This window comes from Pseudopipra pipra, chromosome 1, assembly GCF_036250125.1.
Source record: "Pseudopipra pipra isolate bDixPip1 chromosome 1, bDixPip1.hap1, whole genome shotgun sequence".
Taxonomy (NCBI): Eukaryota; Metazoa; Chordata; class Aves; order Passeriformes; family Pipridae; genus Pseudopipra; species Pseudopipra pipra.
Window position 1 is genome coordinate 112,035,847 of NC_087549.1, and position 14,135 is coordinate 112,049,981.

Genomic DNA, 14,135 nt, shown 5'->3' on the forward strand with positions numbered 1-14,135 from the left:
TAAATCGTGCTTTTGCTAGAATAAATCAGATTTACTGTTCCTTTAATTGAATCTGGGACAAGTTGGGCTCAGTGTGAAACCAAGCAATGAAAACAAGAGACAGATGAGGAGGTCAGAGGAGCACACTACGCCCTCAGATCCTGTGAGAGTCTCAGGAGTTTTTTCACCCCATGTTCCAAGGACAAGTGTAGGACTGGTAACTGCAAATGCCAGAACTAAACAAGCAAGTTTCTCTCTGCAAGCATCCCACGCTATCATTTCAGCAAGTAGCGAGTCAGGGAATATGCCTTATGATCCTGGAAGTAGGGTAACCACATGAAAGACACTAATGGGTAACCCACAGTAGAAGTCACTGCAATGTTATCTTCTTAATCGAGACAAGACTGTCTGGTTACAAAGGATACTATAACAAGAATAATGCAGAAAGGTGCTTAATGCCACTTATTATCAGTACTATTCTGGTTTATTTTAACTTGCCAGACTGAAAAACAAAACAAGACCTGGTTCTCCTAAAAGCCTTTGAGCGGCGTGATCACTTGTATGATCATATTTTGGAGTGTTAGCTACCCAATCAATATGCATAAGCACTGGTTTACAGGCACTAAACTAAATGTGTATATGCATAGATGCTTAAAGATGTGCTCAGAAACATTACAGGCCTTTAACCTTCTGAGAACTTACAAAACTACCTTGAAAATCCTTCAACAAAACTTGTAAAAATAACAGAGTAGAAAAAACCCACAGTATTTTATAATGAGTGAACATTTCCTATTCGAGAGCCAACTGAACTTTGCCCACTTGAAATTCAAAGCAATATATCCATAACTTACAATTAGCAATGGAAATACAGAAACAATGTATGCAATTACTGTAACATACTTAGCAATTTTGGAATTGTAGTGAAATTAGGTTTGCCAGGCGAAATGTATTGCAACATATTAAGCTAAGGAATTTAACATGTTATAATCCTTGCAGTATACAGACATAAAAAGCAATATAATACAGTTTAGAAAGATTATAATATGTGCCTTTTAAATGCCTTTAATTTTTAACATTATTTTTCTGTACAAAGAATTTAAATACCACAAATATTTAACTTAAGCTATTTCCATCTTTTAACTTGACTCCTTTCTACACACAAACATGTCTATTAAGAGCAGAGTAGTAGCTTATGCAGAGCTGGGATCTTAGAGAAATGGATACGAACACAGGTAGCTAGCCCCAGCTAGCACTGTACTGACAATCCAAAAATGCAAGATACAATATTTTATTAGTGGGCCTTATGTCCGGTGTTGTTTTGCTTTGTCTTTTTCATTCCACGCAATGAAGCAGTGCAATGAGGACAAGCTCTTAGAAACATGAATCCATTTGTGTAAATAATTTCTTGAATACTTTTAAAAAGAAAAAAATCTTCCCCACTCTTGTTTACCATGCCTCATCTGCTGTGAAATTGATACAAATATAAAGTGGTGCTTTTAGCCACGAATGCTAGTGCATGGCTTTAAGTTTTCATGCCTGTTAGACTGGAGCTTGTTGAATTTAACACTCCTTATGGCTCCTGTAAAAAGTCTGGGGTTTTGGTAATGGAGATAGCTTTGTACTCAGTATCTTTCAACCGTAAAAACTGATCCAAATCAGAAGCATCAACAATGACGGTAAGGAAATGGTAGTTTTTGTTGCATCCGTAATTGTGCTGAACTATCTGGAAGCACTTTTAGATACAGTTTATGATTTTGTAGCCAATTTCAAGGCAAGTTCTACTGTAGAAATTTAATCAGAAACCCTGAACATTTAGCTATTACTGCTGTATAACAGGATTATACCTTGCTCTTCATGCTATTTTCAGCTGCAAAGACTGAGCCTCTCTACCTAAAGGATTTTCTATGTAGTAAACTAAGACATTTCAGATATTCCACAATAATTTCCCACATCGATAAGTACAATGCATATTCTGATGCAGATTTCTCTGGATCTTTTACAATAAGACCCCATAACTAATGTTTCCTAATTTATTAAATATCTCTGAAAACTTAGAGCCAGTGAAAAGAAATCAGGTTGTACACAGAATTGAGAGAAAATACGCTGTAAAATCTGGCTTCATTAGAAGACACTGCAACCAAAGCGAAATGACCTGCATTCAAATAATTAACGTGATGTAGTAACAGATCTGCAATTTTCAACTCTTCCTAGCCCAGTGTGTAGTAGCACACACAGAAAAGCCATGTTGGCCTATCAGTGGAAAATCTAGGGAAAGGATGACCTTTAGCATCCTAAGCTCTCAATATCCAGTTCTCTGGAAAAATGGGTCTCAGCTCTTCCGGTTACTCTTTTATAATCAGAAAAGTAGACTATAAGCTCAATAAATTAGTAGACAAAGATGAACTATATTGCTATATTAGGAAGTAATACATTCTTTCATGATGGTTCCAGTAGTTTTTTAGAAGGAGGCCACATCATTAAGCATTAAACATCTAATGAACCTGCCTAGCTGGAACTGCTTTATTCTAGCTGGCATAGGAAAACACTGATGATATTCATCCATAACATCAAGGTCGGGTGTAGCTCATTAACACTTTTTTTATTTTGTTGATAATTTCTTGCTCATGTTTTAGAAAATAAATTATTTTGTTCCAGCTGCACTCACTGTCATCCATGGAAATGAGCAGTTAAATATGAGCAGGCTTCTTTTTCACAGGTTTTTTTTTTTCTTTTAGACGAACTGACCTCTGGTTGCCAGCACTACAATATAATTTATCTCATCAGTATTTTCACAAAACCACTCTTGAAAGATAGGTACATGCACTGAAAATGCAGTAATCTTCAGGAAAATGTACATTGGCATATCTATCGTAGTTCAAATGGAGACAGTTTCTATAAAAACGGGTCAAGAGATGGGGGGGTGATCTTAAGCAATTCATTACAAAGTGGCTTTTCTTTTTGATGATAATAAGGGAGGATGAATTACTTATTTTCTAGGTAAGTATTAGCAAGAACAGGAAATATAGGTACAAGTTTATCCTGACACATTTTTCATTGCCCATTCCTGCATCATTGCCACGACTTGCAAAATATGTCTTTTTAACAATCAGAAATAATTGTTGAATAAAATGAGCTGGAGAAATGAAGCAGAAAACAAAAAATCCAAATTAAAATACAAAGGGAATTGTTAGCTATTCCATTTTATGCTGCTCCTTAAAAACAAATGAAATGTAGAGATACACACCTATATTTTCAACACACAAATATTTGCATTTAACACTGACAGTGGCTCAGTGTTTCTGTGTACAATCTCAACACAAATCTTCATTCAGCTCTTTTGTCTCTTGTTTGTACTTGGTGAAACTGGAGGTGGAAGAGACATGAAGATATCTACAGTAAACTAAAATTATTCCCAGTAGGTCAATATATTCTTAACTGCTCTGTCCACACTAGTGTCAAATAATTTGTGTGATGGCAATTACATAAATTCCTGGGCACATAAGATGGAGACATCTACATTTTTCAATGAATATTAAAAACAACTATAAAATATTTTTCCATAAATATCTCATTATCAAAATACAATTTCCTTTAAGTTTTGTTTCTAATTAATGAATCTAAAACGATTAATGCAGATTAAAGCTATTACATAAAATATTTGCAAATGAGGAAAGCAATTTTTTACTGGTTTATATTGACAAAGGTTTACAATTCCAAGGAATGCATTAGTGGTCAAAGTAGCTGAAAAAATACAGCAAGAGTATATACCGTTACAATGACACACTCAACACACTTCAGTTACTTACTTAAAATGATTAATAGCAATTATAGAAGTAATTTTTTCTAGCTTTTGCTTAGCCACTCCACTGTCTGTCTTTTTACATATAAAGGGAATATTTTTTTACTCTAAAATCTATGATTAAAAATATAAAACTGTTAAGAAACTTATTATAGTAACTTAAGAGATATATAAATTTAAAGAGCATTTTTAAACCTTCGCTATTGCAAGGACTGTTACCTATCCATCTGCCATGACTCCCTAAAGATCTGCAGTGTGGAGAAAAGTAATAGTCAAATCAAAAGAATCCTTTGTTCCAGTAACCTGCAAAACACAGCTAGACCAAGGAACTGGAGAGCCAAATCCCAGAACCAGGATAATGTAAGAAAAAAACTACGTGACTCTGAGTACTGGAATAAAGGAAAATGAGAAAATTCAAAGAACAGAATCATGAGTTTAAAACTTAATAGCATTAAAACCAAAATAGTCTATTGCTAATTTGGATGTATGAGCTAGAAATCATCTTAAGGAATGAATAAGGAACAAAGGTCCAGGTAGGCTAAAAGTGATCAGTGTTAATACAAAAGTGTTATATAGAGGTTTATACACAGCAGGATATTACTGTTGCCTATAAAAACATGAGGAGAATAAGCAAAGGAAGGAAGAGAAGCACTTAAGCTGCAAGGCAATAAGGCAATGCCTCTTAAAAGTGTTGGCATGAAATAGCCAGAAGTAAGTCTAAGCCAGAAATAAGGTTCATAAACACTGCAGTAGTTCAGCCCAGGAACAGCTTTCTACACAGAGAAGCACGGGGAACTTTCCAGGTGCATAAAACAGTCAAATTCTTTAGGAAGGGAACAGTAAGAGTAGATGCCTATAGTAGTCACAGTCTGGAGCTGGTGGTCAAATTGAAGCTTGTACTCTTCTCCATGGAACAGAAGCAAATGGTTAGAAAGTGGTGGGATTGAAGGACAGCATTTTCTCTCTAGCAGAGCACCAACAGAAGACAAGATAATGTCTCTGAAATATGTGTGTTTAATGCACAGCTTCATCTCTTAGCTTATTAAAACAAAAATATCATGACTTGCTATTCATGTAATTTTTCACTGCTGCCCGCTCCCAGGTTAGAACTGGAACCCGTTCTTCTTAACCTGAAGTAACACAAGCACAGAAGAATTTCTAAATTATTTCTGTCTGCAAAACTTCATGTTTCTTTGATCTTAACCCCCTCCTCGAGTTATTTATTTTCTGCTGAGGCATGAAATAAAGGATGATGAAGGATGCTGCAGAACATGTGCCTGGAATCTCAGAAGTGAACAGGCAGAAAGGCAACAGCCACCCAAGGTACACAAGCCATCGTAAGCTGGTGTGGCTTTGCAAGTGATATCTGAACAGTCACATTTAAAAACTGTCCTCTCAATCAGTCCCACAGGACTGAACAGCAGTCCTAGCCTTCTTTTAGGGGAGAATAAATCTGCTCGGATTGCTGGATGGCATAGTAAGGAACAGTGTTGAAAAACTAATATTTTTGCTGTTAAAAAACCAGTATTTACATTGCCTGAATCATTTCTCTGTAAGAATCAGATAATTTCTTTAAGTTTCTCAAGAACTTGCACCATTAAAAATCTTGATGAAGCTTTTCTGTAATAGACTGCATTCAACTCAACATCGAAAGCACAGGGTCCACTCACATCTTTCATGTTCCAGAAAACAAACATGCTTGAAGACTAACAAATGGGTCAACTATTGGTGACTTCAAAGAACTCCTTTAAATGGTCTCTCAAGTGCACAGGGATGCTAGTTAGAATAAAAAATGTTAAGAATATCATTGCTGATTACATAAAGCAAACACAGAGAGAAGCTTAAACTTCCCAGGGAAGTCTGCAGCAGTTGAATGCTTTTGACATTGCTGAAACCTGTACACTGTGAAATCCAAAACCCCAAACTGTCATAGTGATTTTTGTTTATCTAACTACACTACCTTGTTTTTCTGAACTTTCAGTTATGTGTAACTACCACTGCTAAAATTGGACCAAGATGCCACGGTTTTTAAAACTACTTACTAAAGCTAAATCTTGAGCTTTGTATTTGGCACCTTCCACAATGACATACAACTGCAATCCATAACGTTTAATTTTCAGTGAAAGAGGAGTGCAAGGTGTTTTATTCTCTATGCCTTTCCCTAATTCTTCAAAAGCCTGGTCTTTCAATACTCCAAGCCCTGATCTCTTTTGCTCATGTTGCAGATTTTTTAAGGACTGCAGATTATGAACCAAAGATAGTTTGACCTTTCCTCCATACCTGTTTAGGATTGGGGTTCTATCCCTAGCTGTTACCCACCAGCTTCTCCCACTCCTGAAAGGATTTTTTTAGATCTGCCCTGAAATAATTTATAAGCTGTTCCTGCCTTTTCTCTCCTTCCTCAACAGTTTTTAGTTATTAGTTATAACTAGGGAGCTTGTTATTCTGGTATTCATAGTCTACTTCTGCTAACCTAGTATGGTTAGCAAGGTTTATTAACATGTAAGACAACTTTCTAAAACCATTTTATAGCCTTGCTTCTAATTTTCTTATTTTATTATTGTTTAACCATTGATCAAGAACAAAATTCTATTGGAAAATCAACAGCTGGAACAGTTTCTACATTTTCAAATACAAAGATGCAATTAATAACTTAATAATTAGGCATGTAGGATATGCAAGGTTGCACTGAAATGTTTAAAGAAGAGTATGAATACTGAATAGAGTAAGTAACAACTTCAACATCAGCTTCAGGAATAACAAGGTATTCACAAAGCAAAGAAGAGAAACCATGTAATTTCTCATGCCTATCCATAAAACCTTTTTGTCAGAACCCACCACTTCCACATCAGAGACTCTGGCAAAAGCAATTAAGCATGCATTCAGCTCTGTACAATGGATTGACCCAAGTTTTGCATCACAGATATAAATGCATCTCAATTCTGTCATTATACTTTAGCAGCTTAATGACCTCTAACAGCAGAAACATCAGTTTCTTTCCTTTCATGCATGTTGTTCTGTTTCTATTTCGGTATCTTTGTATGCTTCTCCCAGTACATCTCCCACCCACGTTTACTGCTTTCTCTTGCTCCTCTATTTGCACGTTTCCCCACCCTCCCCCCCAGGACGCATTTGTAGCAGCTGGGTTCTCTCCTACACAGGTCATCTCTCCTCATACTGTGAAACAGCAAGGCAGCTACACAGACATAAATGAGGGTACATTGAGAGAAAAAAGCCATTTGCTCTTAAAAAAACCCCAAACACCTCCACCACAAACAAACTGATTCTGATGCCTTTAATTTGATGAAATGTGCCTTCACAGATGTACATAAACCAACACTAAAAGACAGTGCTATTAGTTTTCATCTTTAAAATTTTAAAATATTTTTTATTTTTTAAATATTTCATATTTTAAAAATATACTAATGCGTACTTGCAAGATTTTAATCCAATTAAAAATCTTTCACCATAATAGTGCTTATACAATGATTTTTCAATATCTAAGACTAAGACATTATTCCAGAACATTGTAGAAACAAAACATATAAATGTGATCTTAAAAATTCTTTCCTCGTTAAGCACAGCATTTCCACAGTCTGACCCTTTTCGAAAAGCTTGACTATTTTTTGTCTATTACAGAAAAATACATGTTATCTAGTACTTCACATTCTTTAGACAGTAGCTAAGTATTTGGGACAGTATAAATAAGCAGAGTTTAAAGCATTTCCATCTGCTTCTCTCATTGTTAAAGATAAAGAAAATGGCATCAAAGTGTACCAAAGGTGCAAACACTCTGAATTCTTGTATTCATTTTTGCACTGGAGAGATAATTTAAGAAATGTTTTTCTAACACCAGTCATTTCATATGTGTAAAGTTTAAGCTATTTCCTTATAATTCAGCATGTCATTTGGAAGAAGTACAGTCATGTCCGTTTCTGCTCACAGGTCACTCAAACTTTGGAAACACAGATCTCCTACCATATAACCTTGCTGTACATCTGCTCTACACACATCCACCTAGACTATTTTCCTTTCCTCTTTGTCATTTTTTTGGCAACCTTACAAATCTGACCACTTTTTAAACTGCAGTTTCCCCACGACGCTTTAACTACAAGGGACAAATCTTGCTTTCCTGATAGGAATTTTCATTTCAACATCAAATTTTGAATTCTTACCGTGGTCTGTAAGTTCAGACACGCAGAGTTCACTTGTCTCATTTCCACTTGGTTCATCATGTCCTATGGACACGTAGTCGCATGTAATGACTGGCTGAGAATGAATGAGGTGTTTTGAAGTCTGCTCATCAGATTCCTTAGTCCAGTGATGAAGCAGCATGGAGAAACAGGTACAGTTAGAGCTTTCAGCGAGATCTCAATACAGTGGTTGCTCTGATCTACACAATTGCTGGGACTTACATTGGGCAAATACTAAAATAAAATCCTAACATTCAGCCATAAGCAGAGAGAGATTTAACATATTTTTTTTTCTCCATACGTTTTTCTCCCATTTCTAATGGGAAATAGAAACCAGAATGCATGCAAAAGAAAAGGTAGAAGACAAAGCACATGAAACCTCATTATTTCTGTGATGCTTTCATTGACTATTTCCAAATGCACATGGTTCTCTCTACAATTAGATGTGGTGCTAGAATGGAACAAGCCCATCTTCTGTTGCAGATAGCTTAAAAGCAAAGGACAACAACTTACACTGGGGAGTCATTCCAAGGATTCATTCTTACTCAAAAGCCAGTTCAAGTGTTAGTATTCTCAACCAAATGAAAAGAACACACAGCCATGCCAAATTAGTGTTAAAAGGATTACAATTCTAAACGTCTTGAAAATGAATGTATTTTGAACTTTGATGCCACATAGTTAGTAAGAACATTTCAGAGAGCAGATTTAGATTTAAGGGTGACGTTAAGAAATTTGTGCAATGAATAGAGAGCCCGTTGAATAGAGAGCACATTTGAATAACTGAATGCACTTTCCCTCACCCCAGGTCCACAGGTTCAGCTAAGCAGTCCATACTTTGATGTGCTTTCCAATTATTAGTCTCAGAACAGGACTGTGCCTCTAGTGCTAAAGAAAGCATGTAGGAAACAGAAAAGTGTTGTACATTGGATGCACATAAATGAGGCCTCCAAAACAGCGGCCTATACTTACATGTAGGACGTTGACATTCAGCTGCTGAAAATTACGGGACCTGAGATCTTGCATTCTTTTGACATTTTCTTGATATTTTTCTTCTGCCAGTTGTCTGTAAGTACAGAATGCTTGTGTTTAGGATGTGATAGCAGGGTGTGCACAAAAGGATCTTGTAAAAGCAGATTCCATAATGAAATTCCCATGTAGTCAAACATTCATGGCATGTACTAAAGGTTAGCTTTCATGAACTCGAAGAAATTTCAGATCTTATTTCCAAGCACTATTATATTTTACTTTCACAACTTGCATAATACAATTAAGAATTAGTAAATTACTAGTCCCAGTCTTTTTTATTTCTTCCAAAGGTCTTAAATACTTTGGGCTTTATTCCACCATGTAGTGCAGGGACCTTTCAGCTGTAGACAGGCATGCAACATTTGTGTGTTTTGAACATTTCATCTGCAGGAGTTGGTAACTGCAGTTTTCTGTATAGAACTACTTAAGACAGGTGCTACATTAAGCACTAAAAGCTACATTAAGCATTGAGTTTTTCCAGTTTTTCCAGTTTCTATTACTATATTCCCTTCCCATCTAGCTCTAGGTGTGCACTGCTGAAAGCAGATCTCCAGTCTGAGAAGGTATCATTTTTGCATTGTTTCAAATATTTACAGTCAGATCAGCTGACAATAATCTAAAGCTCCATGTAGATCCATTTTAAAGATTCATGATTGACAAGGTTTGAATATTAATGTTGCCTTTATATTACAAAACAAATACATTCAATTTTGTTGCTGGGAGGAAAAAAATCCCAATGAAAATCTCAATAGAAAACATCAAAATGCAAGAAAGCAAAGAAAATGAAAAACAAAGCAAAGAAAATGAAAAGCAAACTAGAACTATCCTGCAAGTAGTAGTACTTCCTAATCTCCATTCATTTTAAAAAAGTGAGACAGACATCCTATTTATAAATTTCATATTGGTACAAGAATTGGCCTACCATATTACTGAAAACACCATGCAGAAGAGGTGTTAAATTTAATACTTTTTATACAGTGGTTTCAATTTAAGGAGGTTTTTTTCTAAAATGAGAATAAATTTATGTACCAAATGCAATGGTTTCAGTCAGACACAAATGGTCTTCAGACATATTTTCCAAAAGGACACGAAGGCCTTTAGTTCTTTGTTTCTAGATTTTGGGCATGGGGGTCACAAGCTGGCTCAAGTATTGCTAGGATGGGATTTTACAGAACACATTTGCTCAACTGCAACTACTATTATTTCCAGGTATATGTAGCCACAGAGTTTCTGAGGCCATAAATTCCAACTTCATGCCAGCACACAATATTTTTCTGTACTAGGACATCTCTGTCTTACCAAATTGCTGACATGTTTTGGCACAACAGGGTTAAGATGCCAATTCTAATAATCAAAAATAATTATTCCCTCTATTACCCTCTATAAATACCGAATAAATATTTGTTAACTTACATTGCACTTTGCAAAATGCTTCAGAAGAAAACATTAAAAATTAATTAAAATTAATGTGGTGCTCTTCCAATTTTCATTCATACCAAATAAATCACTGAATATTTTTAACTGGGAAAATATAAAATGTGTCATCAAAACAATATATTATGGTTTAAAAAAAACCAAACAAAAACTAACCAAGATGCATAGACACATAGCCTTCCAGCTGTTTCTCTCATATTCCATCAGAAACAGTACATAATGTCCTCCAAAACCTTTTATTATGTCTTACTCACTAATTAAAAAACCAGAAATCATAAAGCCTTTATAGCACGTCCATTACCCCCATGTGATCCTTTGATAAGACTATCCTCTGAGATATTAACTTCTACTGGAAAACCTCTGTGGCCAAAACAATTGACAAAAGCTGGATTGTAACTAAATGTCTAACTCCTCAGACCGTTCAATTCTTAAAATAACAAGTCAGTAAAAAAAAGCCTCCTATTGTAACACATCTGAAAATCTCTCATATACTTATTTAACCAGAAACACAGTGCTCGAAGTACCAGTTTTGGGCTAATGTTCTGACTTTTTTCTTACATAAATAATTACTGTGATTTTTTGTCATCCAAAATCCCCATTCACTTTGAGTAGCTGAAGATCCTTTCTATTTTTATTTCTACCTTGACAATTACTCTCTCATTAGACTGTTGGATGGGAAAAATTTCATGGTTAGGGCACAACTTACTTCAACTTCTTTGCTTTCTCATCTGCAGCATTTAACTTTCTCAGCCGCATTCGTTCCCGTGGTGTCATTTTCTGTACTTCAGACAGTTCCTGCAGAGTTTGCAAATGAACTTTCCTCTGCCTGAAATGAAACATGTGCAAACCCATCTTCATATAAAAAGATAAATATTCAGTATTTTGATTCGATATTGAAACATAGTGACATTTCAGATGGAATAATTAGAAAATCACTGGAACTATAACAGACTAAATAGACTTTAGTCTGGACAGCAATTACTCTTTTAAATTGAAATATTTAAACTTGGATTTGTGAAGAACGTGAATCATTTCAGGGGAGGATGGAAAAGGTAAAGTCATCTCCTTAGAAAAATAAATGTTGAAGAACAGTGAAATATTTACCCTGTCAGGCTTCATTATTGGGCATATTCAAAGTACAAAGTACAAAGTCTCTAAATGAGAGCCACAGAAAAAAGCAATATTGCTTGTACATTTTACATTGATTGTTACAAGCTGTCTAGAATAAAAGAGAATATTAATGAGTCTTTAATGACAGATATAATTATCATGTTGTCCTCTTGAATTTCTGGTCCTAATCAATAATAACAATTCACTGGTGAAACGGTCTCCATAGACCATCTCTGAAAGCTGAGCATGAATTATTGACTTACGTATTTCAGCTGTATTTATCAACAAAGGAGAGCAATATTAGTCCTTTACCCGAAAAAGGATACTAACCTCAGATTTTTATCTCACATCCTACAGCAATTACAAAAATTCAACCATTGTTTGAAATGCCTTGACAGTCATGTTTCACTTACATCAATATATATTTGCCATGTATTTATGATAACAAGTATTAATTTCAAATTACTACTTTTGCCCTTATGAGGTAAATTCACTTCTGATAATCTAAGAGCCAGGTTTGTAATCATTGTAACACTCCTCCCGGACTAGCATTTTGAAATCAGGATTTTAATAAATGAGCAGAGAACGTTTCATCATGCTTTTCAAATAGTGCAAAGATATGAATATTAGTGTGAAATATGAAATATTAAGGACACAGACAAGAAGAGCTCAATTATTCATAAGAATGGAACTAACTCTTCAAGTATGAATAATGTAGACATATTTCTTGTCCTCTGTAAAAAACTCTAATTTAAATTATAAGAATCTCCTGGGTAAAAAGACCCATTTTTTCATTCAAGCCAAAGCTGAACTTGTACAGCTTTATGCTTACTTAAATATTTAAAATTTATGACTTGCATGGGATCCGAATAAAGTAAGCCATCAGAGGCATTTACTAGAAGAAACTAGACTCGACCATACATGGCTAAAAAAATTCCTGGTGAGAGAAAAGCAATATTTTATTACTTTTTTAAAATTTTAAAAATAAAGTAGCAATGGTTGAGGAGGACACCAATACAAGAAACTGTTTGTACAACATTGAGACCAGAGTATTGATTCATTACAGTAGACGTGGAGAATTCACTATGTTTAAATTTTTTCTCCTCCTCTTTTCAACTCTATCATTTTTTCCAGGTATTTTTAGTTAATTTTACCTACCTCTTTAGATCTGGAAATTGCAGAAATTATTTGGCATTTTGCTTACCAGTAGCAATACAGACAGCTAGTGTTCTCATAAGTACAAGGAAAGTCATGATAAGATTATGAATTTTTCCATATTTCAAATACTTGGGCAAAAATAATCACACTGTAGCACATGAAAGGCTAATTTATAGGGAAGCTTCTCCTAGGATTTTTTTTCCTCGAAATTATGTCTTGAATTTTAAAACCTCCAGGTAAATTTCCATTCTCAAACAAAAGCAGTTGTCATTCATTGTTTCACAATTTATGGGAACTCTGGACCTCTGCATGGCAGCAGCTGACTTTCTGTTTCCTTTTAATAAAAGTATAAAACCAGAATGTAGTTAGAACTTGTTTTTCATCTTAGAGACTAGATACTTGCTTCTGAACAGATTCTGGGATATACATGAATGTCCTCCCCATATGCTAGCTAGGTCAATAAATGATGGAAGGTGATGAGATTCCATATATTCAAAATGGTGACAATGCATCAGATATAGAATTTAGTATATATTACAAACAACAGAAATTGTTTTTATCAGTCTGCTTTAGAAGCATGGGGGTATTTGAAGTCTGAGTATATATTTGGCAGGTAACAACGCTGCTTCCTCAAAGCAGCTGCAATCTTTTTGGTGCATATAGAAAATTTGAAATCTTGCACCCACAAGATAAAGGCATGGATTAAAAGTTCCTTGAAGATTCTCATACTCTATGTTTCAGCAAGCATTAAATACTCAGTATAATCTAGATACCATTGGCGTAATATTTGGGCAAGATTTCAGTGCCACGAAATTATTTATGGTATATCTCTGAGGAATTTCTCTGTACTTAACTATATTTAATTTGAAAAGGCAGGAGTCTTTTCAAAGCTAATTGAAACAACTTGAATATATTGAATATATGTTGTTGGATTTTACATCCGTGCTTGCTAAGTTCAACAACCTATTTATACCAAAGGTACCTATTCATACCAAAACGGAGAGCTTTGGTCTCATAAAAAGAGACAGCAAGGACAGAAGTGACAGGGCAGAAACCCAAACCACAATTTGTAGAGATGAGAGCCTACAGATACACAATCAGTAGTTATACTGGGTAAAATGATGTACAGAAGATTTGGTATGTGAATTCACCTGCCTGTACTCTGCTTTCTCCCTGCCACTGATACTAAATAACACTTTATTTGGAAAAGCTGAAGATGGTCACCTCTTCTGAAGGGATGACTGCAAGCAGCAGAATTGGCAGCATCTGCAAAGTGACCACAGTTGCAAAACTGTGCGTCCTGTCCAAGAGCAGAGGTCACAAAAAATCAAAGGGGAAAGGCCTATTGCCTCAAAAGCACTGCTAATCCTGGACTGGAGTGTGGGTTTCTTTATTGCTGTTACCTAATAATTCAAAAGAAATTTCAGATATCTGTT

The 14,135-nt window shown here is 35.2% G+C and overlaps 1 protein-coding gene and 1 long non-coding RNA gene across 6 annotated transcripts in view; one reads left to right on the top strand and one right to left on the bottom strand.

Annotated features, from left to right (window-relative positions):
• The window catches only part of NEK11 (NIMA related kinase 11), an 85,469-nt gene that overhangs the window by 33,242 nt on the left and 38,092 nt on the right, over positions 1 to 14,135 (bottom strand). For all 5 annotated transcript variants that reach the window (XM_064671751.1, XM_064671743.1, XM_064671733.1 and 2 more), the window contains 3 exons: positions 11,138 to 11,257; positions 8,941 to 9,034; positions 7,954 to 8,089 (listed from right to left, as the gene is read on the bottom strand). In XM_064671751.1, coding sequence (XP_064527821.1) covers positions 7,954 to 8,089; positions 8,941 to 9,034; positions 11,138 to 11,257 — 350 coding nt within the window. The remainder of the gene's footprint in view (positions 1 to 7,953; positions 8,090 to 8,940; positions 9,035 to 11,137; positions 11,258 to 14,135) is intronic.
• The window catches only part of LOC135422543 (uncharacterized), a 54,117-nt gene that overhangs the window by 21,625 nt on the left and 18,357 nt on the right, over positions 1 to 14,135 (top strand). The gene's annotated exons all lie outside the window — the stretch shown is intronic.